Here is a 22,596-nt window from a genome sequence, read left to right as displayed (position 1 = left end):
ATAGTAAAGGATTATATTTGGTTTTTTTTCTTTTTCAGCTCCGACTTTGTCAACTTCTGATTTGTGACTAATGCGCCGAGATCAAAGTCAGAGGCTACTGAGACGAATTATTTGAGTGCGAAAGTTAAACATAGGCTGACTAGATTTTAATTTATGAAAAGCATGTCCTGTTGGGAGGATCTTGGCTTGGGAACTAGGAAACTCCTGAAACTGGGGCCCATCCTGTGCGGTTTTCGCAGCACTTCCGCAACAAATTTGCCACAATAATAAGTGCATATCATTATGCTGATTTAAGTGGGCACCCCACACCCAAACCCAAACCCACATATACCCATCCATAGCGAGTTATTGCCCGAGCACCTGACCTCACCAACACAGCGAAAGGAGCTCAGCCCCCGAAAATCGCGCCCCCAAATATATGCTACACAGGAATCGCGGGTCTGGAGCAACGAGTTCTGGGCAACGGCGTGCATGCAAGTGGGTACATAAATCTTTGTTTAAAGACACATGCACAATGTAAGTTAAATTGGCAATAACGTGCTTTCTTTTATACGCCAAGCTCACAGCAACACATACTTACACACATACTGTGCCCACAGGTGCGGTCAACCGAATAGCAATCGCAACTTTCGTCACTTCAACTTTCTTAATTGAAAGTCGAAAACATTGAATCGAATCTATAGATGCTCATACTTGCGGTTCTATTGCTAAAAGTTGCTCTTTCAAGTGACAGATAGTTGGGAAATTGTCTTAATAACTACATAGAAACTTAATTAAATCTGTTTATCAACCGCAAGAAATTTATACTCGAAACGAGTGTAAAAGTGAAATATATTGTCAAAACTTGCTAAGAAATTTTCCTTGAAATTTAGTTGCCTAGTTTCTAAGCAGCGTTTTCCGTGGCACATTATTATGGTGCATAAGAAAACATAATTAATTATTTATGTTTATATTACCCAGCCCCAAAAACCCTTAAGTGTGCGCGCCAGTGGTGAGATAATAAAATGTTCATTTGCAGCGCTATTATATTTTTTCCCAAAACTGTAGCACACACATACACACGCTACATAGCTACGTAGTACGTAGTACGTACACACACCGACATGCATATATATGCAGATGTAGATGTGGCCGTATACATAACGGTAACGGAACCTTGTTTGCAAGGAAGTAACAACCTGTTTTCACCCCGTAGTTGGTGGGTATTCGTCGCGGACGAAGTGGGCGGCGCTAACGTATCCTATGCCCCCGCCCACTCTGCTTTTTGTTGCTGTTATGCTTTAATTATGCCCTTGTCAAAAGGTGGGTCTGGGTCTCCGGCCCGGCGTGACCGTAACTCCAGCTCCCCCCCAGCTCCTCCAGCTTGATCCCCTTGGCGCGGGCTTTGTTCGAGCGGATATAAATTTACTATATGGCAGCGTGTGCGAAGGTTGTCTCATAAAATTCGGGAACACACATCATCGATTCCAAATACGAGGAAAACCTGCAGCATCATCAATGCAGAATGGCGTGCTCCTCTTCTCATCCTTTTGAGAGCCGTTTTTCCTTCCAACATAGCTTTCATATTTCCATTGCCCTCCTCCTTGAAAAAAGAGAAGAAAAACGGAAAAAGTAAATATAAAAAAAAAAAACTAACTAAAAACCAACAAAAAAAGTTCCTCTCGTTCGCCACTTGAGCTGCTATTAAAGTCGGTTTTGGCCGAGCGAAAACGGAAACACGATTTTCAGCTTTTCCAAGGCGACATGCAATCAGCGGTCGCAACTTGCTGTTGCATCCACTTGCTACTGCCAACCGAAAGTTTTGACTTTTAGATGGCCAGTAATCAGGCATCCCTCCGCACTTGCCACTCCGCACTCTTGGTCAAAAGTCAAATACGAATTCATTTGAATGTGATTGTTTCACTTATCATAACAGGATTATCATGGCCAGCAAAAGTATTACGATCGTGCTTTGTAAGCATGCTGTAAGCATGAACTTAAGTAAATAACAACTTCGAATCTACTTTTTAATCCTAATTTAATAAAGAGATAAGTTAATTTAACTTTCCATCTCTCATTTGATATTTACTCAAAGCTTTTTAATAAACCAATTTGCTGAACACATCTCTTAAATCTTTTAAAGTGCTCTAAAGATACACCCATCATATGGCAGATAGCGTGGAAAATGGCTAAAAATCCAAATGAGCAGGGACACATGGAGGGATTTAAGTCAAAGTAGCTTGTAAGCTGATAAAAACAATTTACAAGGTACTTTTGCTACTCACTGGAAATATGTTAGTACTGTCTTTTATTCTGGATGTCACATCTAAGTGGTTTATAAACGAACTTTTTTGTATAAGCCATTTCGGTAATTGTGAAACTTCAGTGGCACAAACAAAACAAAAAAAAAAAACAAAAGAAAACGTCGCGCCAAAGTTAATCCCCAAAAACAAGACATCGTTTGGCTGTAATTCAAGTGGAGTCTCGGAATTAATGAATCAACTCCTTTGCTTCTATGATGAACGACATCTATATTTAAATATCGTATTTATATGCTACCCGTTTTGTATATTGCTGCCATGCCACGCAATCTTATCGGGCCAAGCGAGTGCTTATCTCATTAAATGCCAGGAGACGTCATTGAATCATTTTACAAATGGCTGAGTACATGTCTCATATGGACAGGGGCACTATATGCCCCTATACACGACTATAAAGCCTAGAACTTGCACACACACACACACACACACACACATGCACGCACACACACATAGATACGGGGGCACACGCACACAGCGCAATTGCTGACAAATGAGATAATTTACACGCTGAAATGAAGCCCATAAAGGCTCATTTAAAATTCAGCGGCGTCTGGGGCATAATTTTTTTTCGCTGCTTTGCTTTTCTTTGGCCCTTTTTCCATTTCCACTTTTCTACATTTCCACCGCCGCCATCGCCGCACTCCACTTTTTCCGTTGTGTTTTGTGTTTAATGGTTCCTTACCATGACATACGTGGCTGGATATTAAAAGTGGATGGATGGGTGGTAGGTGGGGGGGAGGGGCTCTGGAGGAGCTCGGCAGCTCGGCAAATAGCTCTGGGGCCCCCAAAAAAGCAAGAGAAGAGACAGCGACGAGAGGCAGAATCTTTATTAGCATACGGCATAAAAATGTTTATTAAAGATGGAAGGAAAGCGAGGCAAGGCTCGACTGAACGGAAAAGCGGAAACGGACGAGCGGGGGGTCGAAAATAAATGAAAACTTTCCCTCGCCGATTGTAAGAATCACAATTTAGTTTTTCTTTTTCCGGTTTGTACGCGCCACGCCGACCGGCTTATTGTAAATCGAATTGAAGTTTTTTTCTTTTGATTAAGCTCCGAAATAACTGTAGGGCGTTATGGCCCCTCCCGGCCACGCCCACTTTTAGCTGCGGGCAAGTTTTGTCATTTGTTGTGTTTGTGTGTGTGTGTGTTATTTTTTATGATGTTCAACTTAATTTTATACAAATGACCTTAGGTCATATCACCATTTATATCCGTCAATCCCTTTTCGGTATAAGTTTTATATTTGGCTGTTTTCGTTTTATTCGCCTAGATTCGTCCGAGAGTCCTTAGTCCTTCGTCCTTCGTTTGTCTCTGTTGCTTTTAAGGGCATTTTTATGTTCGCTGGAAGCGGCAACTAACAGCCGAACGAGTCCTGAGCTGTCCTAAAAGCCTTTAGCCAAATATCTTCAAGAGACAGGAGCATCAGGAGCAGGAGCAGCCGGAGGAGGAGCAGAAGTAGGAGGAGCAGGAGCCACAGGAGCAGAAGCGACAGACACAACAACGGCAGTTGGATGGGTTGAAAGGATTCGAGCGTCGAATCCCTAAATACACTAACGCAAGTCCTTCGATAATAGAATTTAGGAGCATTTCACGCAGACTTGCCAAGAACATTTGTCTTCAAAACAAACCACTTTACACGAAATATATGTGACCATAGATATGCGAATTCCCCTGCAAGAAGCTGCAGGATCTCCCCAGCTTTTGGCCATTAGTAATTTCTCTTGGCTTATTGCACATGTGTAATAGCATAGAAATGCAGCAAAATGCATTTAAAATTTAAGATTTAAAATGTATAGAATACTCTTGAATGGAAAGCTTTATATGGAATATGAGCCAATTAATGTGAATTTAAATAAAATTTGATTTGGTCTTTTTTGGTGCTAGTAACAATTTAAGGGCAAAAACGAGCTCTCTCTTTCGCCTGAAATGTTATAAAACTTTTATTGAATGGTTCTATATATATATATATATATATATATATATATAACATATGTATATATAGCTATGCAAACGTCTGACAAAAATTTAAATACATTTGGCAAGGGCATGAAAACAACTGACTGAGCAGTGACAGCCATGGCCATGTGCATATTTTTATATGGCCATCTATGTATTGGTTCGCCAAACACATGAGTGTGCGTGTGTGTGGGTAAGTGGTATGTGTGTGTGTGGGGTGTGTTCTTGCTCCCATATGTCTGTATGTCTAGGCTTATGTAAATATCAAAGCGACGAGTTTTTGTTTGCATAGAAAGCCAAAGCGGAGTTTCGGCCAGGATACCGCATTCCACCACCTTTCACTCGGATTCCAGAAACCCAGCAGCTGAATCAGGATGCCAATATAAAAAGCCAAGCTGAGCCACTTGTGAAAATGAAAGGAAAATGTCGACTGAAGATGGACATCAGCTAGCCGACAACGGACATGTGGACAAACGGACAAAGGACATTGGGTAGCCCTAGGCATAGGAGCTGTGCCAGGGGCAGGGGGCAGGGGGATTGGCATCCAGGAAAAACGAGAAAGGATTCCTCATACAAAGAAACCAAAGTTTTCCCTCAGCTCGAGTCGCAAGTATTTCCTGGTTATTCTTCGGTCCAGCAATTGAGTTAGATTTGATGCATATCAGATGCTTATGCTCGGCTGAATGCTGAATATTGTCCAGTTCCCTCTCCGTAGTCCTTTCCATTCGTCCTTTCCATTGCTGGCCAAAAACTCCCGGCTCAACCATCTATGTAAATGCCCTCCGGGGTGTTGAGTTCGTTTGGCGGAAAAGGGGGCCGAGTGGGGCTAAGCATGGGATTATCGAGTGCACCCGCAGTGGCCACTATATTTGCATATACAGTGCGTGCGAAAAATATAAATCACAGTGCTTCGCAGCAATTCATGTGGCATGTGCATGTTGGACTGGACTTTAAAGAACCAAAATTGAGAGTTTGGTGCATCATCAAAAAGCTGAGAAATAGTTTAATCTTTTAAAAGAGAGCAGATGGAATGAATTGGTTTTTTAAAGGCCTTCGATTTTAGTGTACGTCTAAGTCGGAAAGTTCCTTGAATAACACTTTTATCTCTCTATAAATACATAAATTAGATACCTGCCTAATTGCAAGGCAATGCCAACGTCTAATTTCTAATAATACATTTCTATTCTTCGCTTGAATCAATAAGTTTAATTATATATTATATATATGCCTTGCCCATTCAGAATCCATGCAAATTTCATAAAAACCGAGCAAAAGTCAAGTGCGTTTCAATATTCTATGAAGCCAATGTCCATTAGAGCAATCGACACTTGCCAACAACTATTAATGGAATGGAATATGCCTAATCCACAAGCCAAAGAAAATTGAATAATTTATCAGGCAATTATCAGACGTTGCAGCCACTTAGGCGCCCTACAGTTGCGGAACGCACTGTTCGCCTAGTTAGTTTCGTTATTTGCACAAACGGATGAAGAAAAGTAATTAATTATTGTGTCGAGTATAAATAAATATTGTTGTAGTCTATCGCATGCAGTTTTCTTTGTTTTTCCTCTCAGTCTATCTCGCTCCTTCATCAGTTGCTGGGTGTGCTGTGTGTGTTGGCCATAAATCAATAGATCCACACACACACACACACACACTCTCACACCGAAACGGAAGAGGCAATGCACAAGTTTAACTGACCATGTGACACATAAATATGTGAAAGCGAGGATGTGGTTGGGGTTCGGGAGGCGTGGCGGCTCGTCCTCCGGGGGCAGATGAAATGTTATCGCCGGCAGGAGTGGAAAGTCCGTAGAAAAACACTTTGGGGAGCGAACTCAACTCGGGGATCGTGTGGAAATCGCTACTGAAATGTGGGGGATTTATCAATATTTAGCCATGATAACTAAATAGCTGCAAGTGAAACTCAGCCGCGTTTTTCTAGGCCGTAGGAAAATATTGATCCACGATTAGAAATTCAGCTGGTGTATACCAATTATAACTGGTTGAACAAATTAAAAGTTTTAAATTAAAACTGCTGTAATTTTGTACGCCAGACAAACACCAGTCGTATACGTGATATAAGCAATTTGCAATCCATTGGCTTTAAAGCAAGTTTAATATTGATTTAAGTTTTTGTGCTTGCACTATGCGTTCTCAATTTTGCTGCGTCGGCTTAAAAAATGAAAATGAAAATAGCTGGAGTACAAATCAAATTCAAGTTTGAATAAAAAATTCATTGAGTCACTTTTGCAGCAAAATAAATAACAAGAAGAATGACTGCAAACGGAATTGCTGAGTTCTAAGGATCAAATCAACCGAGAAATCACAGCTCTCAGCGTTTTTGTGCGACCTTTCTGGCCGGCAAGTGGAAAGTTGACGTTGGTTAATAGACGCTCAACTGCAACTGATTTCCCATTAACTGCATTAATCAATACCATTCCATCGCCTGTCCGCTCCTGTCTGTCCTGCCTGTGCATCCGCAAATTCCCAATCCGAATCCAAATCGCTGCCCTGAACCAGAACGAGTCAATCAATGCGGATTCCCCCAATTCGCAGTACGATTCGCTGTCGGATCCGTCTCCATTTCCATTTCCGAATCCTTGTCCTTCCCCGATATCCATCAGTCGCAACCGCCAGATGCGCTGACAGTTTGTGGTGGCATCTCAAAGGGAATCTCATCGTTTATTTATGCGCTCGGCCAGAGGCATCGGTGTGACCTATTCTGTATGGTTCTACAGCGGAGCTGCCCGATCGACTGTTAGTTGGACACCTCTTGGGAAAATGCTTTCTCCGAGTCCGACACAATGGGGATCTTAATCAGGCTGGCATCTAAATGCGGCTCAAATTGAATAATGAATGCAAAGTGGCCGGCCTGTAAGTATTTGTGAGGCCAGTTAGACGGCGGGGCCGGGAATGGGGGTGAGTTTAGTTAAATGAATGGCCCGAAAATGATGGGTGGGGGGAGGTGTGCCCACATTAGGTGGGCGTGGTCGTTGCTGCTCAATGAAATGCATTAAATCAAGGCATCGTTGAAAGAGCCCAGCAGGTGTGCAGGCCCAACTCCGAAAACTAGTCAACGAAATGGAAATTTTCCACCAGCGCGTTTGGGAGTGAGAGTGGGCATGGGTTTTTGCCGTAAACATCAATTACGCCGCCCAAACTATTCACGCGATTAGCCGCTTTCTCTAGTTATTGGATAATAGCCCCAAACGGTGGTAAGGTATAGTAAGGGGTTCCGGGCTTCCAGGGTTCCGGGGTTCCGGGGTATCTGGGCTCCAAGAGGCTTACGCTGAATTGAATTAACGGCCACGTTGTCTGGTCCGGACTGTGGCGTTGTAAATTTCCACCACTGCATCTGATAAACTCGACATGGAGGCCCTCGGAACGTTTCTGCCCGGTAGACGAATCAGAATCGGCATCGGAGGAGGATCTGGGCGAGAAGTGGTGGCCAGGAGGAGGAGGCAGCACCCACACGGCCAACAGAAGACCCAGACGTAGAGTTATTTCAACGAAACAAGAAATGTAAAGCAGACAGGGACAGACAAAACGACTCAGTTTGGCACTGGGAGAAAATAGTAGTGAGTCCTTCAATAAATTCTTTGATACAAAATATCCTTAAGAAAAGGAGTAGCTACAAAATGTATCTGCCTGTCTTGATTGTGTTTCGTATTTACCTGCATATTTCCATGCCATTTGCTTGATATTTCAAATAAAACCAGCTTCAATGGAACGTCAAATGTATTTTAGTTTACTGAACAAAATAACTCCGACCTGAAGTCGTAAATAACAAATGTATGATATCACATATTTAAATATGATTGATATGAATGGGAAAAAAAGTGCATATATGAATTGGACCTTCCTTTTCGACAATTTATGACCATTTTGAAATGTGCTGATTGAGAGGATTACTTATATTTTACAGATTTAATTGGTTTGCCCAGGCTGTTTTCCTATAAATTTATCCTTTTTCAAATAATTAAATAATTTTGATATATTCCATCTCGCTTTTCCTTTGACACATTTTAATGTTTGTTCCTCGGGCGTTGAAAAATGCTTGTATATTTCACTCATATTTCAGTTGCTAAGTAAACAAAAATGGCATCAGATCTGTTTTTTTTTTTTCACTTCTGACACGGTAATAATTTGAATTTGATTTATTTGTATTTATTTATTTGAACTTGCCCAGTCATATATATATTTCTATATTTCTACAATAAATATATTATTTGGAAATCCTTCATTCATGCATTTGCATAGTTGCTCTTGGGGCTAATTGGAAATCCGGGATTTACTTACTAATAAAAGCGCTTTGACTGCAATAAAATACTTTCAAATGGCCAAGCGGAATATACTTTTAAAATCCAAGGGTCCTTTTTAGCAGAAAGCCGTCGATTTTTTTTTTGGCTGTGTGATGGGGGAGTTTATTGCTGCGCTCTGCGCTTCTTGGCACTGCTTGGGTCTGGTCTTAAAAGCGAAAAGCCATTTGTATTCATTTGAAATTAATTTAGCATTCATTCAAGGCAGCGGAAGCCCCTGCAATCCCCCCTTCAGCACCCCAATTGGCCCCGCCCCTGGGACAGCTCCTCCCCCCTTCCGTCTTCACCCTTCTCCCCTTTTTCCCAGTGAGCAATAAATGGCATCGGCGAGCTAAGCAATGGATAAATACGTGTACGTGGCATACATTTCACGGGCGACGACGTCTGGGGGCCATGCCCACTTTCGCTTATCGATAAGCAGTTGAAGACATAGCTCCATTCTAACACCCCCTACCCACCATCCCTCTCCCAATCCTGGAAAGAAAAAACCCCATCTCCCGTGGAGCTGGCAATTGAAACTACCACAATGCACGGGCAACGACAAGGCCTGCTCCACTAATTTTAACAAATTAATTGGCAACAATAAATTCGCTGGCGAAAAGGTGAACAGATAGGATCTCAGCGGGTGGGGCCTATGGCCATAGGCCATGGGTGTGGGCATCCAAGGGGGTGGATAGATTGCTCCACTAATTTGATTTCTTGAATGGCCCAGCAAGCGTTAAGTATCGCACTGGAGTCAATATAAGTCTGCTACCGAGTAGAGTGAGGATTTAATGAACTGTAGACTCCTTATATTTGATCGCGGTATGCTTATGCAATATCTTCAGTAAGTTATAGGATCATGGCCATAAAATTCAAAGATTTGATGCCTTTTTTTAATCGCCTTAAAAACTCAATTTGTAATAGTATCTCAAAGAGTTCGCCTAATCCAACTGATTATTATCAGATTTGATATTAAATCATAATTCTATAATTATCCAGATCGCTTCTTCCTGTGTTCCGTTTGACCTGATTGCGTGCTAACTTAATTATAGAAATTGTAAACTGCTTAGTGCGGCTCTGCCTCCGTTCTGGTCAACTCGATGTATTCCCATTTCAATTGTTTGGTAATGGAATTCTATAATCAAATGTCAACTCGTGGCAACACACACTCACACACACACACACACGCACAATTGGGAGGGTCAAAACAACTTTAATCATTCGTAATGGCCGCTAGGTGGCGTGTCAATTACAGGGCCATTGTCTGTCAATTTTCTGTTGCATTGGCTCGCTGTTTCTCTACATTGCTATCTCATTCGCTCGCCAGCCACCTATCTCTGTCCGTTTGAGTGCGTCTGTCTCTTTCGCCGGCGCCGTGCTCATTTGCATTGCGATGTTTTGAGGCCTACAGGGCATTCCCCAGTCAAGCACACTCGACTTTATCGGCCTTCGACTGGGTGGGCATTTTATTTATGAGCTCGTAAGGCATGCGTTGAAATGCCCGTTCCGAGTTTTCTGAATACGGATGGGTTGCGGGGGTAGTGGGTGTACTTGCGGGTGTACTGGGGAAGGATGGTTGAGAGGGAGGTTGGGGGGTGGCTACGCTTTCGACAGCCACATTTGTGGCCATAACACGCAACATTTGACATGGTCGGCGCAGCAACGACGACGAGGTACAGGTGTTGGTCGTACCCCCAAACACCCATAGACCCCATAAGCCCCTTAAACCCTCTTATAGCCCTTATAGCGCTTTTAGCCTACAGCCTATACCACGTTTTCTAGTCCCTTAACGAAGCCACACAAATCTCTCTCGAGTGCGACGCATGGACATAAACTGAAATTGGCCTATAACTGTCTGTTCAATTGTTTTTGCGCGAATGGAGGGGGCGATGGGTGCGGTACGGTTCGATGGCGTATAAACTAAAAGGATTCCCATGGCTATACCTATGGCTAAACCAATACCTATATATTGCGGTAAAAATCACATTTACATGGCCCGGGTGTAAATCATTCATGTGCGAGAAAGACACAAAAAAGTGCGGGTTGCCTGTGCCCCGAAATGTAGACTATATTAATATGCCAAAACGAAGGCGTCTCTACTACGAATATTCATTTGTACGTGACTATGGAGCATATTAGGTTCGTCTGGCCACGATTTCCACCACTCGGATTTCGATTCGGCACGACTGTTACCAGTCGGTCTCGCATTGAGGCAGGTTGTGCTAATAACCCAGATAGTACAGATGGCGAAAGCCCAAGAGAGAGAGAGAGAGAGAGAGCGAGGGAGAAAGAGAGACTGCGACGGAGGAAGGATGGAGAGCAAAACGATCCGGCTTGGTGGTTAGCTGGAAAACCAAAGTACGACCGAGTCGTGTTGAAAAACGGAAAGCGACGAAATAAAGAAAAGAAAATAAACCCTTGCCTTAAAATAAAACCGCTCATCAGGCATGCAAAGAAAGCGACATCAAATGGATGGCGAATTAATATTTGATATGCTCTGACTTTCGGGGAAATCCTCTCGCATCCACAGAGGTCCTTTTTGTCGTGCGCCTGCGTGGGAGAGCACCTTTCGGAGTCTCGCGATTCGGAGTCGCGGTGCAAGTTCCTTGCGCTCGCCGAGATGGAATCGAAATCAGTTCCAGCACGCGAATCCTGATGCAAGGATGCCCGTGAACGCTGCTCCGTTGTTGCCGTCGGATAAATCACTCATACGGGAAGGGAAGCACCGGGAAAAGGGAAAGTGCTAGCAGAAGCAGCAGGAGCAGCAACACCATCGCCACATAGCATTGTGCCACATTTAAAAATGAAAACAGACGAAGGAATGAAGTGAAGGCAGAAGCCAAAAGCCGTTTAATAACTAAATCCCACGGACCCATCGTTGGTCACGTTCTGAGACGGATACACAAAATGCCTCTCTCCGCGTATCCTTCGAACTTGTGTGTGTGTGCGTCAGTAACTGTGACTGTGTCTGTGTGCTTCCCTCTGTCTCAGTGTAAGTGTGCATACCTATAGGGCTCTGGCTGGCACCTAATGTGGCCAACATACACATACGCACTTTGCCGACTAAACGAATATAATAATACAAAGCACACGTCCTTGTCGCTCAACTCGCTGTCATCGTGTGCGTGCGTGTCCGTGGATCCATGTGTCCATGTGTCCACTTCCGCCGAACGGATATATTTTCGAAATCCGCGCTATTAAGTAAGCCAGTAAGCCAGACCAGAAATAAACCTGTGTTTGCGATTGGGCCACTTTTTTGACCATTGTTGAACCGAATTGATTGGTGAACTGTGACGTTGGTGAATTGTTGCGGCATTGTTGAATGCCAATCGTTATTGTGCAACTGTTGAATGAGCCATGCCAGCAGGCCCGCCTAATTATTGCGCATTGCGCAACCGAATGTCAAAGCCAAGATCGAGTGTAACGCAGTTGTAAAATCACAGAGCTCAAGGATTTTGCCCGTTTGGATTACGCAGAGGATGACGGTGGTGTCATTTGGAAGTCATTGCCGAGACCCGTAAGTGAAGGAATTTAATTTAATGCGGCACAAGGACGAGCTGGGGAAAAACAAACAATAAATAGGGTCCTGGCTGACTGGCCAAACTGCGGTTGCCCTTTGTCCGCCGTTTCCGTTTGACAGGCCTGAAAAGTTAGGCAAAAGAACAACAGAATAATGTTGTTCCCGGGCAGGCAACGCAAAACAAAAAACTTTTGTTTAATTTCCATGGAGAGTCGAAAGGGCGCCGGCATACGGGGAACTGTTCGGCTAGGCGATAATTCCGCTGTAATAGCTGCGAAAAAATGAAGCCCGCCGTGCCAACCTCTTTTATTATTATATTCCCGGGAAAAAAAAACAAGGAAAACCAGGCACCAGGCAACCGAAAAGCCGTCGGCCGAAAGGCCAAAAGTGACCAAAACAAATGGCTTGGTCCTAGGAGCGGACTGCTGACCCTTGGAGTCACGCAGCTAATTGGACTGACAACAAATGTATATTTTTGAGTAATGACCGGGATTATGAAAGACCGCTCTAGGACCCTACCCTTACTGCCCCCTTTCGCCACGAGCTGACTGATTACCGAGTTTGAGTCATAAATAATGAGAGGGACACCCACGACGAGGACTCGGGGGTATCCTGGCACCAGACTGACAAATTCGCCAAAGGGAAGTCGACTGGGAAAGGAAGTCTGTGAAAGCAATATCGAGTTTATCCCGATAAAACTATATAGTTGACAAGGTCGTTTAGCCAGGAGCTCAGCTTGGGGAAACTTTTTAATTTCATCCTTCACGAAGTTTTCGACTTTTGCCTTAGTTTTCCATTCGGTGCGGGGGTATACCCCCTCCACCTCCCTCACACACCATCCTTTTGAGTTCCCCTTGTAATTGCTTTACCCACATTGCAATGCAATATGACTGACTCCCTGCTTTTGGGTCGTGGAAAGTAATCCCCCCCCCCCCACCAACGACCATGAATGCATTTTCTGTGGCGAATCTGAAACGCATTTTCTTGCCCTGGCAACCAAGTCGAAACCAAAAGCTCAGGCTACATCCGGCATTAACCTCATTAACCCGACATTCAGCACAACCGTTTCCCATTTCCCATTACACTGGCCTGCGATGGCTCTTGTTCTGTTAATTGGAATTGTGGTGCAGTGAGGTCCATAAATATGCACACATAAGTCGCCTTGAATCAATAATTTATGCTTAATTGTTGGATTCTGGAAGAGATCCACAGCATAATGGTGTGCGCAATTGGTTCGATTGAATCTGTTTGGGATATTTTGGCTCGTAATATATATAATATAATTATATATTCTTGGCAATAGGAAAACGCAGCTGCCATTTGCCAGGCAACCAGTAATTTGCTGACCCAGTTATAAAGCTAATTTCAACTCGTTTCTATATTAATTAAATTAGATAGCCATAGAATGGTTGCACTTTTTTCAATAAACAAGCCAATTTTGTTTCAGCTTTAATTGAATATTTTGCCGTGCGTAATTGCAGTGCGTAGTTGTGGGAAAAATATTCTTAATAGTTGGTTTTGAATGGAAAACTAGCAACTGAATTTTGTAATTTTGTTTGAATTATATCGAATAATCATATAATTTGCATGAATTTTACTTTATTATTCATTGCTCATTTAATATTTAACGCTGTATTATGGCTAAATTGTGGCACATGTATATATATATATATTAAGTTTATTGTTATTATTCAATCGTTTGGCCATCTCGGAGTAATGAAACGCACTGTACTAAACAATTGCCGTGATGGGTAGGCAATTTTCCGGCCGACGAGAATGCCATATTGACTTGACCCACTCCGCCCAGTAGTAACCGCCCCCCATCATATTCCGGATATATATCTGGCTTTCATCATTTGCCCGGCAAATTACTTTGCCATTCCCCCAGTTATTTTCCAGGCGTGTCCTTCGCCACTGGTACCATAAAAAAGAGCCCTGGTAATAATATTTCCTCCTTTGCAGATTATTAAACCTTAAACCGTAAACGGAGCAAATACAACAGCCGGCAGGAGCGGAGGATTCCTCATCGCCCTCATCGAAGTAGCTAGCAGCCGTAGTAGCAGTCCGAGTGGAGAGCATAAAACATGTGGACAACGGACTGCCCGAGAGCGTTGAAAGCGATTTGCTTGGTGCCGCTGTGGCTGCTCCTCTTCCTCGGTGGGTATTCCTCCATGAAATTGCACGGCGAAAAAATGTAGGTGTAATCTGTTCAGTAATAGGCAATGCAAAAGGAAAAAGGATCAAAGCCGCAGACGGTTTATAGCCTCATAAATCGCTGAGAGTGAATGTAGTTAGTTTAAAAATGTACAGGCTTTTAAGTGCTCTTCACTGTCCTATTCATTTTGTAATAAAAGAGGTATTACTATGTTCCTATAAGTTTATTAACAACTAAAGTAGTTTATATCAGCAAGCGGAAATTAAAGTTAAATATGCTATTTAAGCATTCAAGATCATTCGAATTTGTCAATGTGTCAATGGTCGATTGCACATCTATTTTAATTAAGCCCATTGACACTGATGACAAGAACCGATATGATAGGCTTGATTTAAGCCAAAAGACGCTTTCAGCAGCCTCTTAATCGCATCTCGCATAAATCTCGCCTAGGTAATTTAAGGCCCCAAATAGAATACGTTTCGTTGGAGAGCTTTTATTTGTTTCAAAAATGAAAAACGACCTTCTTCCGCCAGCAAACGTGCATAATTGATGGGCAATTTAAGTGATATTCTTACACCCCTCCGCCCCATTTAAATACACATACACATGGATAGGTATTAATGGGTCTGCATCCACTGTTTGTTCATTCACAGATTGCGGCATGGTCGGTGGCGAGGTGCCGCCGCATTACTGGGAAACCCCGTACTCGCAGCCGTACTTCGACAACTCCTCGAGGCGTGAGGTCACCGCAACCGTCGGCCAGGCGGCCCTGCTGCACTGCCGCGTCCGGAATCTGGGCGATCGAGCGGTAAGTGTTGGGGGTCAGGAACGGCTGCGGAGCAGCTAGCAATTAATGCGCCATGCGCCCCAAAGGTTTCCCCAGCATTATATTTGCATAAGGCATAAGGCATACAGCAAAACAAAAGACCTGCGGCGGTCGTGTGGCAGATTTGTAGATTACTTTTAAAAGATTACGCCATAAAGTTGGCGGTTGGACCCGACAGACCCACCATTGTGGTGGTGGTGGCTACACCCATACCCGAATGTCTGTGGGTTGAATGCGCTTCATGCGCTCCACGCGCCCCATCCCAACGCCCAATAGCACTTTGTGTTTGGCTCGCTCTGGTTTGCACATTTGTAACACGGCTTCGCTTCCGCTACGAGCGATTTGTTAGCAATGCAACAACACTGGGCCCCGAACCGCCCTCAGCCCTCAGCCCTCAGCTCTCTGCCCTTTGACCCCTGACCCATAAGCCAGCCCCGCCCTACCACCACCTAACTGCCTGCTCAACCTTTTGTCCCAAGCAAGCGCTCTGTGGCTGTGCAATTATGCGGTGTAATAAATTTTACGTTGTCCGTGTCTTGCCCCGTATCCCCCGGAGATCCAACCGTAGACGCCGTAGACCCCGTAGACCCCGATTCGCCGCCAGGAAGCGACAACGATGTCAGCAACGCTCGTTCGCCCGCCCAACTTTCAGCAAGTCAGTTGAATTGAGTAATTAACGCCGGGCTTGGAGCTGGGGAGGATCCAACATGCGGAGCCCAGCTCTGAACTCAGCTCGGTGTCCCTAATCCTCCAGCCGAGCCATTGTCTCCCCTTATATGCGGCTAATTGGCGTTGTCTCCAGCACGTTGCATTCAACATTCTCGCTGCTCTATGCTCCATGCTGCATGCTGCACGAATCCCGAGTCGTAGGGATTCATTCTCCAGTCATTCAACGTGCTCCTCGTCCAACTTTCGTGCTAATTGATTGTCGCAATATATGCACGACATGAAAATTTGCCTCTAAATGGAATTTTTCGCATTTCGTTGCATACTTCGGCGGGGTGCGGGGGCAGAGTCAAAAGGAAAAGCCGAAGGAAAACTAAACGAAGCTTAATCGCTATTCGAAAATGTAGCTCAAGTGAAGTGAACTAGTTCACTTGCCATTCTGTTGTTGTGCTGTTGATTTATGAAGAAAGTTTCTGCTCCATATTGTTTTCGAATATGTTGTGCACTTTAATTAACATATATCAACTCAACTCAACTATGAAAACTGAAAACCCTTTAGTTGATATGCTTAAAACGAACATTTCAATGGTCGCTTGTTGCAAATTGTTAGATATACTTAACTTTTTGCATCAATCAATCATACATTTCGTATTAACGGGCTTATAAAAAGCTCCTTTTTTATAATAGAAAATTTCATTACGAATGTGTTAATTGTTTGGTTTTCCTTTTTTTTTTTTGTTTTTTGTGGCTTTTCTGAGCGAATATTCACGGTGTTGACCAAAGTTTCGCCTTGAAACTATTTGCACTGGGGAAATGCAATTAATTTTAATTGAATATTGTGAATTAGCAACCGACCGGTTAATGAATGTATGTATTTTAATTTTAATTTAAATATAAATCAAGCAGCTTCTTTATGAGCACGACGTGACTTGCCAGTCACTAATCCATAATTAATTGAACCCAAATAAACGAGCAAATTAAGCAGTGCAGTAAACCGAGTGCTTCATTTTCCCTCTTGGCAGAATGGAAGTCCTATAAACGAAATCCGGAATGTGTATAAAACTATTGTGGGACTGAGCCCACACTAAGTAACCCAATTGCAGCCATAAATTAGAGTCCAGACAAAGCCGTAACAGGCAATTAATGAATTTCTAGTTTTTCCCGCCCACAAATGGGAAAACTTTGGGCAACCATTTAAAGTTGCTCAATTTGCTTCGGAGCTTTGGTGCTTCGGTGCTTCGGAGCTAAGGCATCCTTCAGGTGCCACAATTTCTGGCAAGGAGCACAAAGAACGAGTGGCAGGAATCCTTTTAAGCCGTGCCACACACTTTTGTTGGCCGAGAAAAATCCTGCTAATTATACGAACATATAAAAGAGCAATTCTGTTATTATTTTGGGGATTAGCCATGTGAAACGATTTGCGACTTGCCCCACTGAATATTAAGTGAAAACTTTTTATTTCGTCGACAAAACTTTTGGCTTATTTCTCTATTGCCAGAGAGATGTCATAAAGTTCAGTCCGTAACACAAATAGAGCAATTTTCGCTTTGAAAAAAATCGAAAAAAATGGGTTGAAAACATTTTGATGCAAATATTAGATGGCAAGTCGATTTAGTTTCACTTTAGCAGTTTAGAGTAGATAATCTTGTTTATGTCGATATTTAAGTGGCATCAGCAGTATGCAATTATATGCATCCAATTTGGTGTATCATATATAAAACATCACAGCACGAATATAGAAACATATTATAATGTTTTACGAAAGTGAGCCACTCCCCTTTTGAGCACGAAATAATTTTTCATCTGCAACTTTGACAGCTGCATGCATTTTTTTCGTGCAAGAAAGGCAGCCGAAAAAGGCTTTTATTAAATTTATATACACGTTTTCAAGTGTGTATGTAGGTCAACTTTTTGCTGGTGCCAAGTGGCAACAAAAGTTAGATTGAATTAATTTTTTGTTTACGAAAACCAGCACAGTTGTACAATTGAAAAATACTGAGGCAGTGGCAGTGGTGTATAAAAATAACGAGATGGCCACTTCTGTTTTTTTTTTTGATAAGGGGAAATACCAAAAGCGATAATATTCTTGCATATAATGCATTTTTCTTTGAGAAAAGAAAATGTTTTTCAGTGTAGGAATTTTAATAAAATAGGCTTTATGCTCTAAAAAATGCCATAGCTAATGGCTTATGGGCTCAACGCATTATGAACTTAATGGCCACTTCCTTCTCCGCCAGGTGTCCTGGATAAGGAAGCGCGACCTGCACATCCTGACGGTGGGAATACTAACGTACACAAACGACCAGCGCTTCCAGTCGCTGCACTCCGAGGGATCCGACGAGTGGACGCTGCGCATCTCATCGCCGCAGCCGCGGGATTCGGGCACCTACGAGTGCCAGGTGTCCACGGAGCCGAAGATCAGCCAAGGATTTCGCCTCAACGTTGTGGGTGAGTATCGAAGCCGGTGGAGATGGGCCGATGGGAGATGGGGGAAGTGATGTTCGCTGGCCATTAAGTGGGCGGTGTGCTAATTAATGGCCTGCCCCGTGTGGCTTTTTATTACCTCTCAACGGCAGTGTCACGGGCCAAGATCCTGGGCAACGCGGAGCTCTTCATCAAGAGCGGCAGCGACATCAATCTCACCTGCCTGGCGATGCAGTCGCCGGTGCCGCCATCGTTCATCTACTGGTACAAGGGCAAGCGGGTCATGAATTACTCGCAGCGCGGTGGCATCAACGTCATCACGGAGCGTTCCACACGGACCAGCAAGCTGCTCATAGCCAAGGCCACGCCGGCGGATTCGGGCAACTACACGTGCTCCCCGAGCAGCTCAGGTGAGTCCCAGTTCCACGTCCAGCTCCACATTCCAAGCTGCCACCCACACTCGCAAAATTTAATTGCCAAAAAAAAAAAAAAAAAAACAATGTGCAAAGAAGACAGGTAACTGAAAGCTACTTCGAGTAGTTTCAGTGGGGATTAATCTTTAATTTAAGCAAAGTTGTAAAAGTCTTAGCAACTCGTTCAATTCTTAATTTAAAAGGCAAGGCATTACTTACGAGTACTCCAAAAATAGCAACAATCTGTTCACGAAAGTCTTCTGAACTTTTTGAGCCACTCGGAAGTGAAATGGAAAACATGAGTGATTGTTCATTAGGCTGAGCTTTTCCGGGTGGGCGTATAATGTTATTGATACCTTTTATAAATAACTCGCTGTCTGCGTTGGATTTCCTAATGGGTGAAATTTATTGTCATGCCTAGCTATTAACCTTTAGGTCTTCTATTTCTGTGCAAAGTTTGCATTCTATTATTGTAATAATCTAATAATTACACGTACTTTAAACACAGGTGTTTGCTTGGGCAAGTATCAGGTTATTATAGAGCCTCTTAATAAAACTCATAAATTATTTCGTGTCAAAAGCCAAAAGCGTGTTCTGTTCCTTGCTAAAATTCGATTAAAAGTAACTTAACTTTTAACCCGCACATCAATGCAGTAATTTTATACGTTTCTTTTGGAATTTGTCATATATAAATTCCTCACTTTTCAAAGGATTCGAGCACTGAATTTGGCGAGTGTGCCACCGGGGCAATTAATATGACTTTGTGACCGCCACATTCACGTCCCGCCACTTCCATTCGTTGCAGATTCTGCCTCCGTGGTGGTGCACGTCATCAACGGGGAACATCCGGCCGCCATGCAGCACGGCAACAGCAGCGCCACCTGCCTGCGCCCCCTTTCATCCACGTCCGTGCCTTTCGTCCTTGCCACCTGGATGTCGATGACGGTGGCGTCTGTCGCCTGGAACTCTAACCTCAACATCAACTGGAACTGGAGCCCCGACTGGCGCTGGCACTGGAACCCTAAATGGAATTGGAGCAACCTGGCCGCCGGTCTAGTGGGCATCTGGAGCTGGAGCTGATCCGGAAGGCAGTTGCATTGACAGTCGAAGATCGAAAACGCTGAGCAACAGTCCCGGCCAAGTTGGGACTGAACCACTCCTCGCCAGGTGCATTTAATGAGAGCGGCGGTGGAGCGAAGTCTTACGAACTAGTGTACATATACAGTGTGTCCTTCAACGAGTATTATCTATAAGACAGGTAGGCTGGCAGGCAGGCAGGCAGTATTACGCAAGGAGTTTTAATCAACCACAGTCAACAGAAAGAGTCCAGGCCACATGCACTATTCATACTCATAGTTGGAAAAATTAATGAGAAAGTATAACGTAACAAAATCGCAGCAGCTGCTGTTCAACCCAAAAATCAGTGTTTTCATTGTATATCATTTGAAATTCATTTCGCTTTTGCACACAGGGCTATAATCACCGCAAAACCGGCCAAAAGTCAGCAATTATAGAGAACCTTTCGGTTTACAGTATCATTTGGGTTTATTGAAGCAGAAATGTCCGATTGTATATATACAATACACAAACATAAATAATTTAGGCCCTCGATTGTTTATTTATTCATACCGAAATCAAACACCCTGCACGTTGGGAACTGAAATGAATGAAGTGAATAGATGGGGAGGTTAGCCCCCTCTATATTTATATATACATATATATATATATATATATAGATGGTTATTCAGTGTATATGGATAAGTTTTTATCTGGTTGTCAACCGCAAAATTGTTCTACGTAGTCCATCATCTAGTTACTGTGTAAAATATTCATAATTGATAATTGTACATTTAGAGGTCGGTTTTAAGCGGTCTTGATAAGACTTTTAAGCAGTAAGTGCGAACGGATCGATTCGATCGCGTTTCAACCCAAAACCAAATAGCGAAAAAAAGGAAAAACTTACAGAAATTATTAAAACTAACGAAAAATGGTAATGAAGCTAGCCTAAGCGGAGTCAAGTATGTTTTTCTGTTTAAACAATGCAAAAATAAACGAACAATGTTTCTCCATAATAAATGAAAATATAGTTATGGTTACAAAAAAAAAAAAACAAAAAATTGAAAAACCAAAGTGTGGCATGTGCGCATCGAGCGTTTTCTCATTTCATTAAGATGGGGTCATGTGGCAGCTTAACGAGCCACATAATGGGGAAGGAAGCGGAAAGTGGTGCGGGGCTGGTACAAGTTTTTATCCTATTATGGCAGCATTTAATTAACGTCCGATTTGGTGGCCCGTATGCGTAGCCAGAATCGCTTCGATCATCTTCATTATGCATACGCCACGTTGGCCCGCAAATCCGACAGCTACTGGCCACATTCGGTGGCAGCCACAATCCATGGCCATCGCCGCAGTGCCAATGTGCCCCCGAAAATGAAAGACTAATTAAGCGGCTTATTTGCGCGTATTAATAGACCGACTTGTGGTCAGTTCACCATGTGTTCTATGTGTTATGGGTATTGTGTGTGCGCTATGGGTGTCATGTGTGTGTGTGGGTGTGTGTGCGTTTGGTTCGACAAAAAGCGAGGTGGCACTGAAAACCCAACTAGCAACCAGCAAGCGACTGGCTAAACCAACAAGTATTTATATTTCGATTTAAAAATAGCAAAAAAAAGCAACCTACGCAAACAAGGACACCAGCTACACGCACACATCTACAAACTATGGCCACTGGAGATACAACCGAAATGGACTTATAACACTGTACAGGAGCTTACGTGACAGGGATTTTGAAGCTGAGGGTGCGGGGGAAAAAGGGGTGCAAAAGTCAAAGGAAAATAAATGGTTTTTCAGCTTTTATTTACTTGAGAGACAGTGTCCCAAAATCGGGGATACAACAAAAAACAAGATGGGGGAACGGAATGCAGCCAAGGATGAGGTTGATGATGCGCCAGTGGAATCAATGTAAAGGTCACAATTTATTCAATTGCCTTTTGCTAAGATATTTTTATGGCGTGTTCATGTGCCTGGACACCCGCTCACTGATATTGGCCATGGCCAGCTAGCTAGCTAGCCAGCCAGTCAGGCATTCGGTCAGGAGGAGCAGACCTAATCCCAAATCACAACGGAATTACAAACTGGTAATGGTTATGTGGCGGAAGAAGATGAAGAAGAAGAAGACGAAGAGCAGGGTCTCGGAAGCCGGGACTTTTGGCCCCCAAACCCCGGGCACATAATGGCCAATTGATAGCCAAAAGGCATTAACACGCCAAAGAAATTCCCCAGGCTAAAACAGAGATGTTGCCAAAAAAGCGAGCAAATTTCCAGCGAACACACACATACCCACACTCACACACACACACACTTGCAGAGAGTAGACGGGGAAAATATTAAGTTCAAATGTAGCAGAAATCCAAAATACGTGCCATGACATAGAAAACAGCAATGCCAAAGGGGCCATACATGAAGGCAGGGGGGGGGGGGGGAGGTGTGTGTGTGTGTGTGGGGTCTTTGGGACATCGTAACCAATCCCTCGGCCACGCCCCCTTTTTGATCCACCCCTCTAAATGAAACTAACTCCCCTGTTTAGGTGCGGCGTGCGTGCGTGAAGCTAAAATCACGTCCGATTCGATGCGTTGCGTTCCGTTGCCACGAGAATTTATTGGAGAAAGGTCGGAAAATTCATACATCGATATTTTCAGATACCCCACCTGATGTTATAGTCTGCACGGGGGAGAAGGGAGGGGGATTGCATGCGGAGAAAAAGTGTTGGAAATTCAGAAACTGATTTATGGCATATAAATCTTATTTGGAATATCAATCCTGCAAATATTGGTAATAACCAATAATATATTGCTTAATATTTAGCTGTAGGGCCATATCCATATCCCCTAATCACACTTATAGATTCTTTGCACAGCATAGTTAAAACCTAATTTAAAAGTTATTAATTACCCGTTTATAATTTCTTTTCACTTCCAATAAAGTGTCGACCTTGTTTAAGTTATCATCTTGTCCCCGCTCTACTTGAATGT

At 43.3% G+C, this 22,596-nt stretch overlaps 1 protein-coding gene and 1 non-coding gene across 2 annotated transcripts; one reads left to right on the top strand and one right to left on the bottom strand.

Moving 5' to 3' along the window:
- Positions 1 to 11,195: 11,195 nt before the first annotated feature.
- dpr4 (defective proboscis extension response 4) lies at positions 11,196 to 20,662 on the top strand. The gene is made up of 6 exons (NM_001014616.2): positions 11,196 to 12,078; positions 14,044 to 14,238; positions 14,890 to 15,044; positions 17,966 to 18,176; positions 18,305 to 18,562; positions 19,371 to 20,662. Exons 2-6 carry the CDS (start codon positions 14,166 to 14,168, stop codon positions 19,643 to 19,645), a joined length of 972 nt encoding a protein of 323 aa, NP_001014616.2. The 5' UTR covers positions 11,196 to 12,078; positions 14,044 to 14,165; the 3' UTR covers positions 19,646 to 20,662.
- asRNA:CR45056 (antisense RNA:CR45056) lies at positions 17,872 to 18,650 on the bottom strand. Its single transcript, NR_125144.1, has one exon.
- Positions 20,663 to 22,596: the final 1,934 nt, after the last annotated feature.

Source organism: Drosophila melanogaster, chromosome 3R (assembly GCF_000001215.4).
Source record: "Drosophila melanogaster chromosome 3R".
NCBI lineage: Eukaryota > Metazoa > Arthropoda > Insecta > Diptera > Drosophilidae > Drosophila > Drosophila melanogaster.
This window is presented reverse-complemented; position numbering and strand designations above follow the sequence as displayed.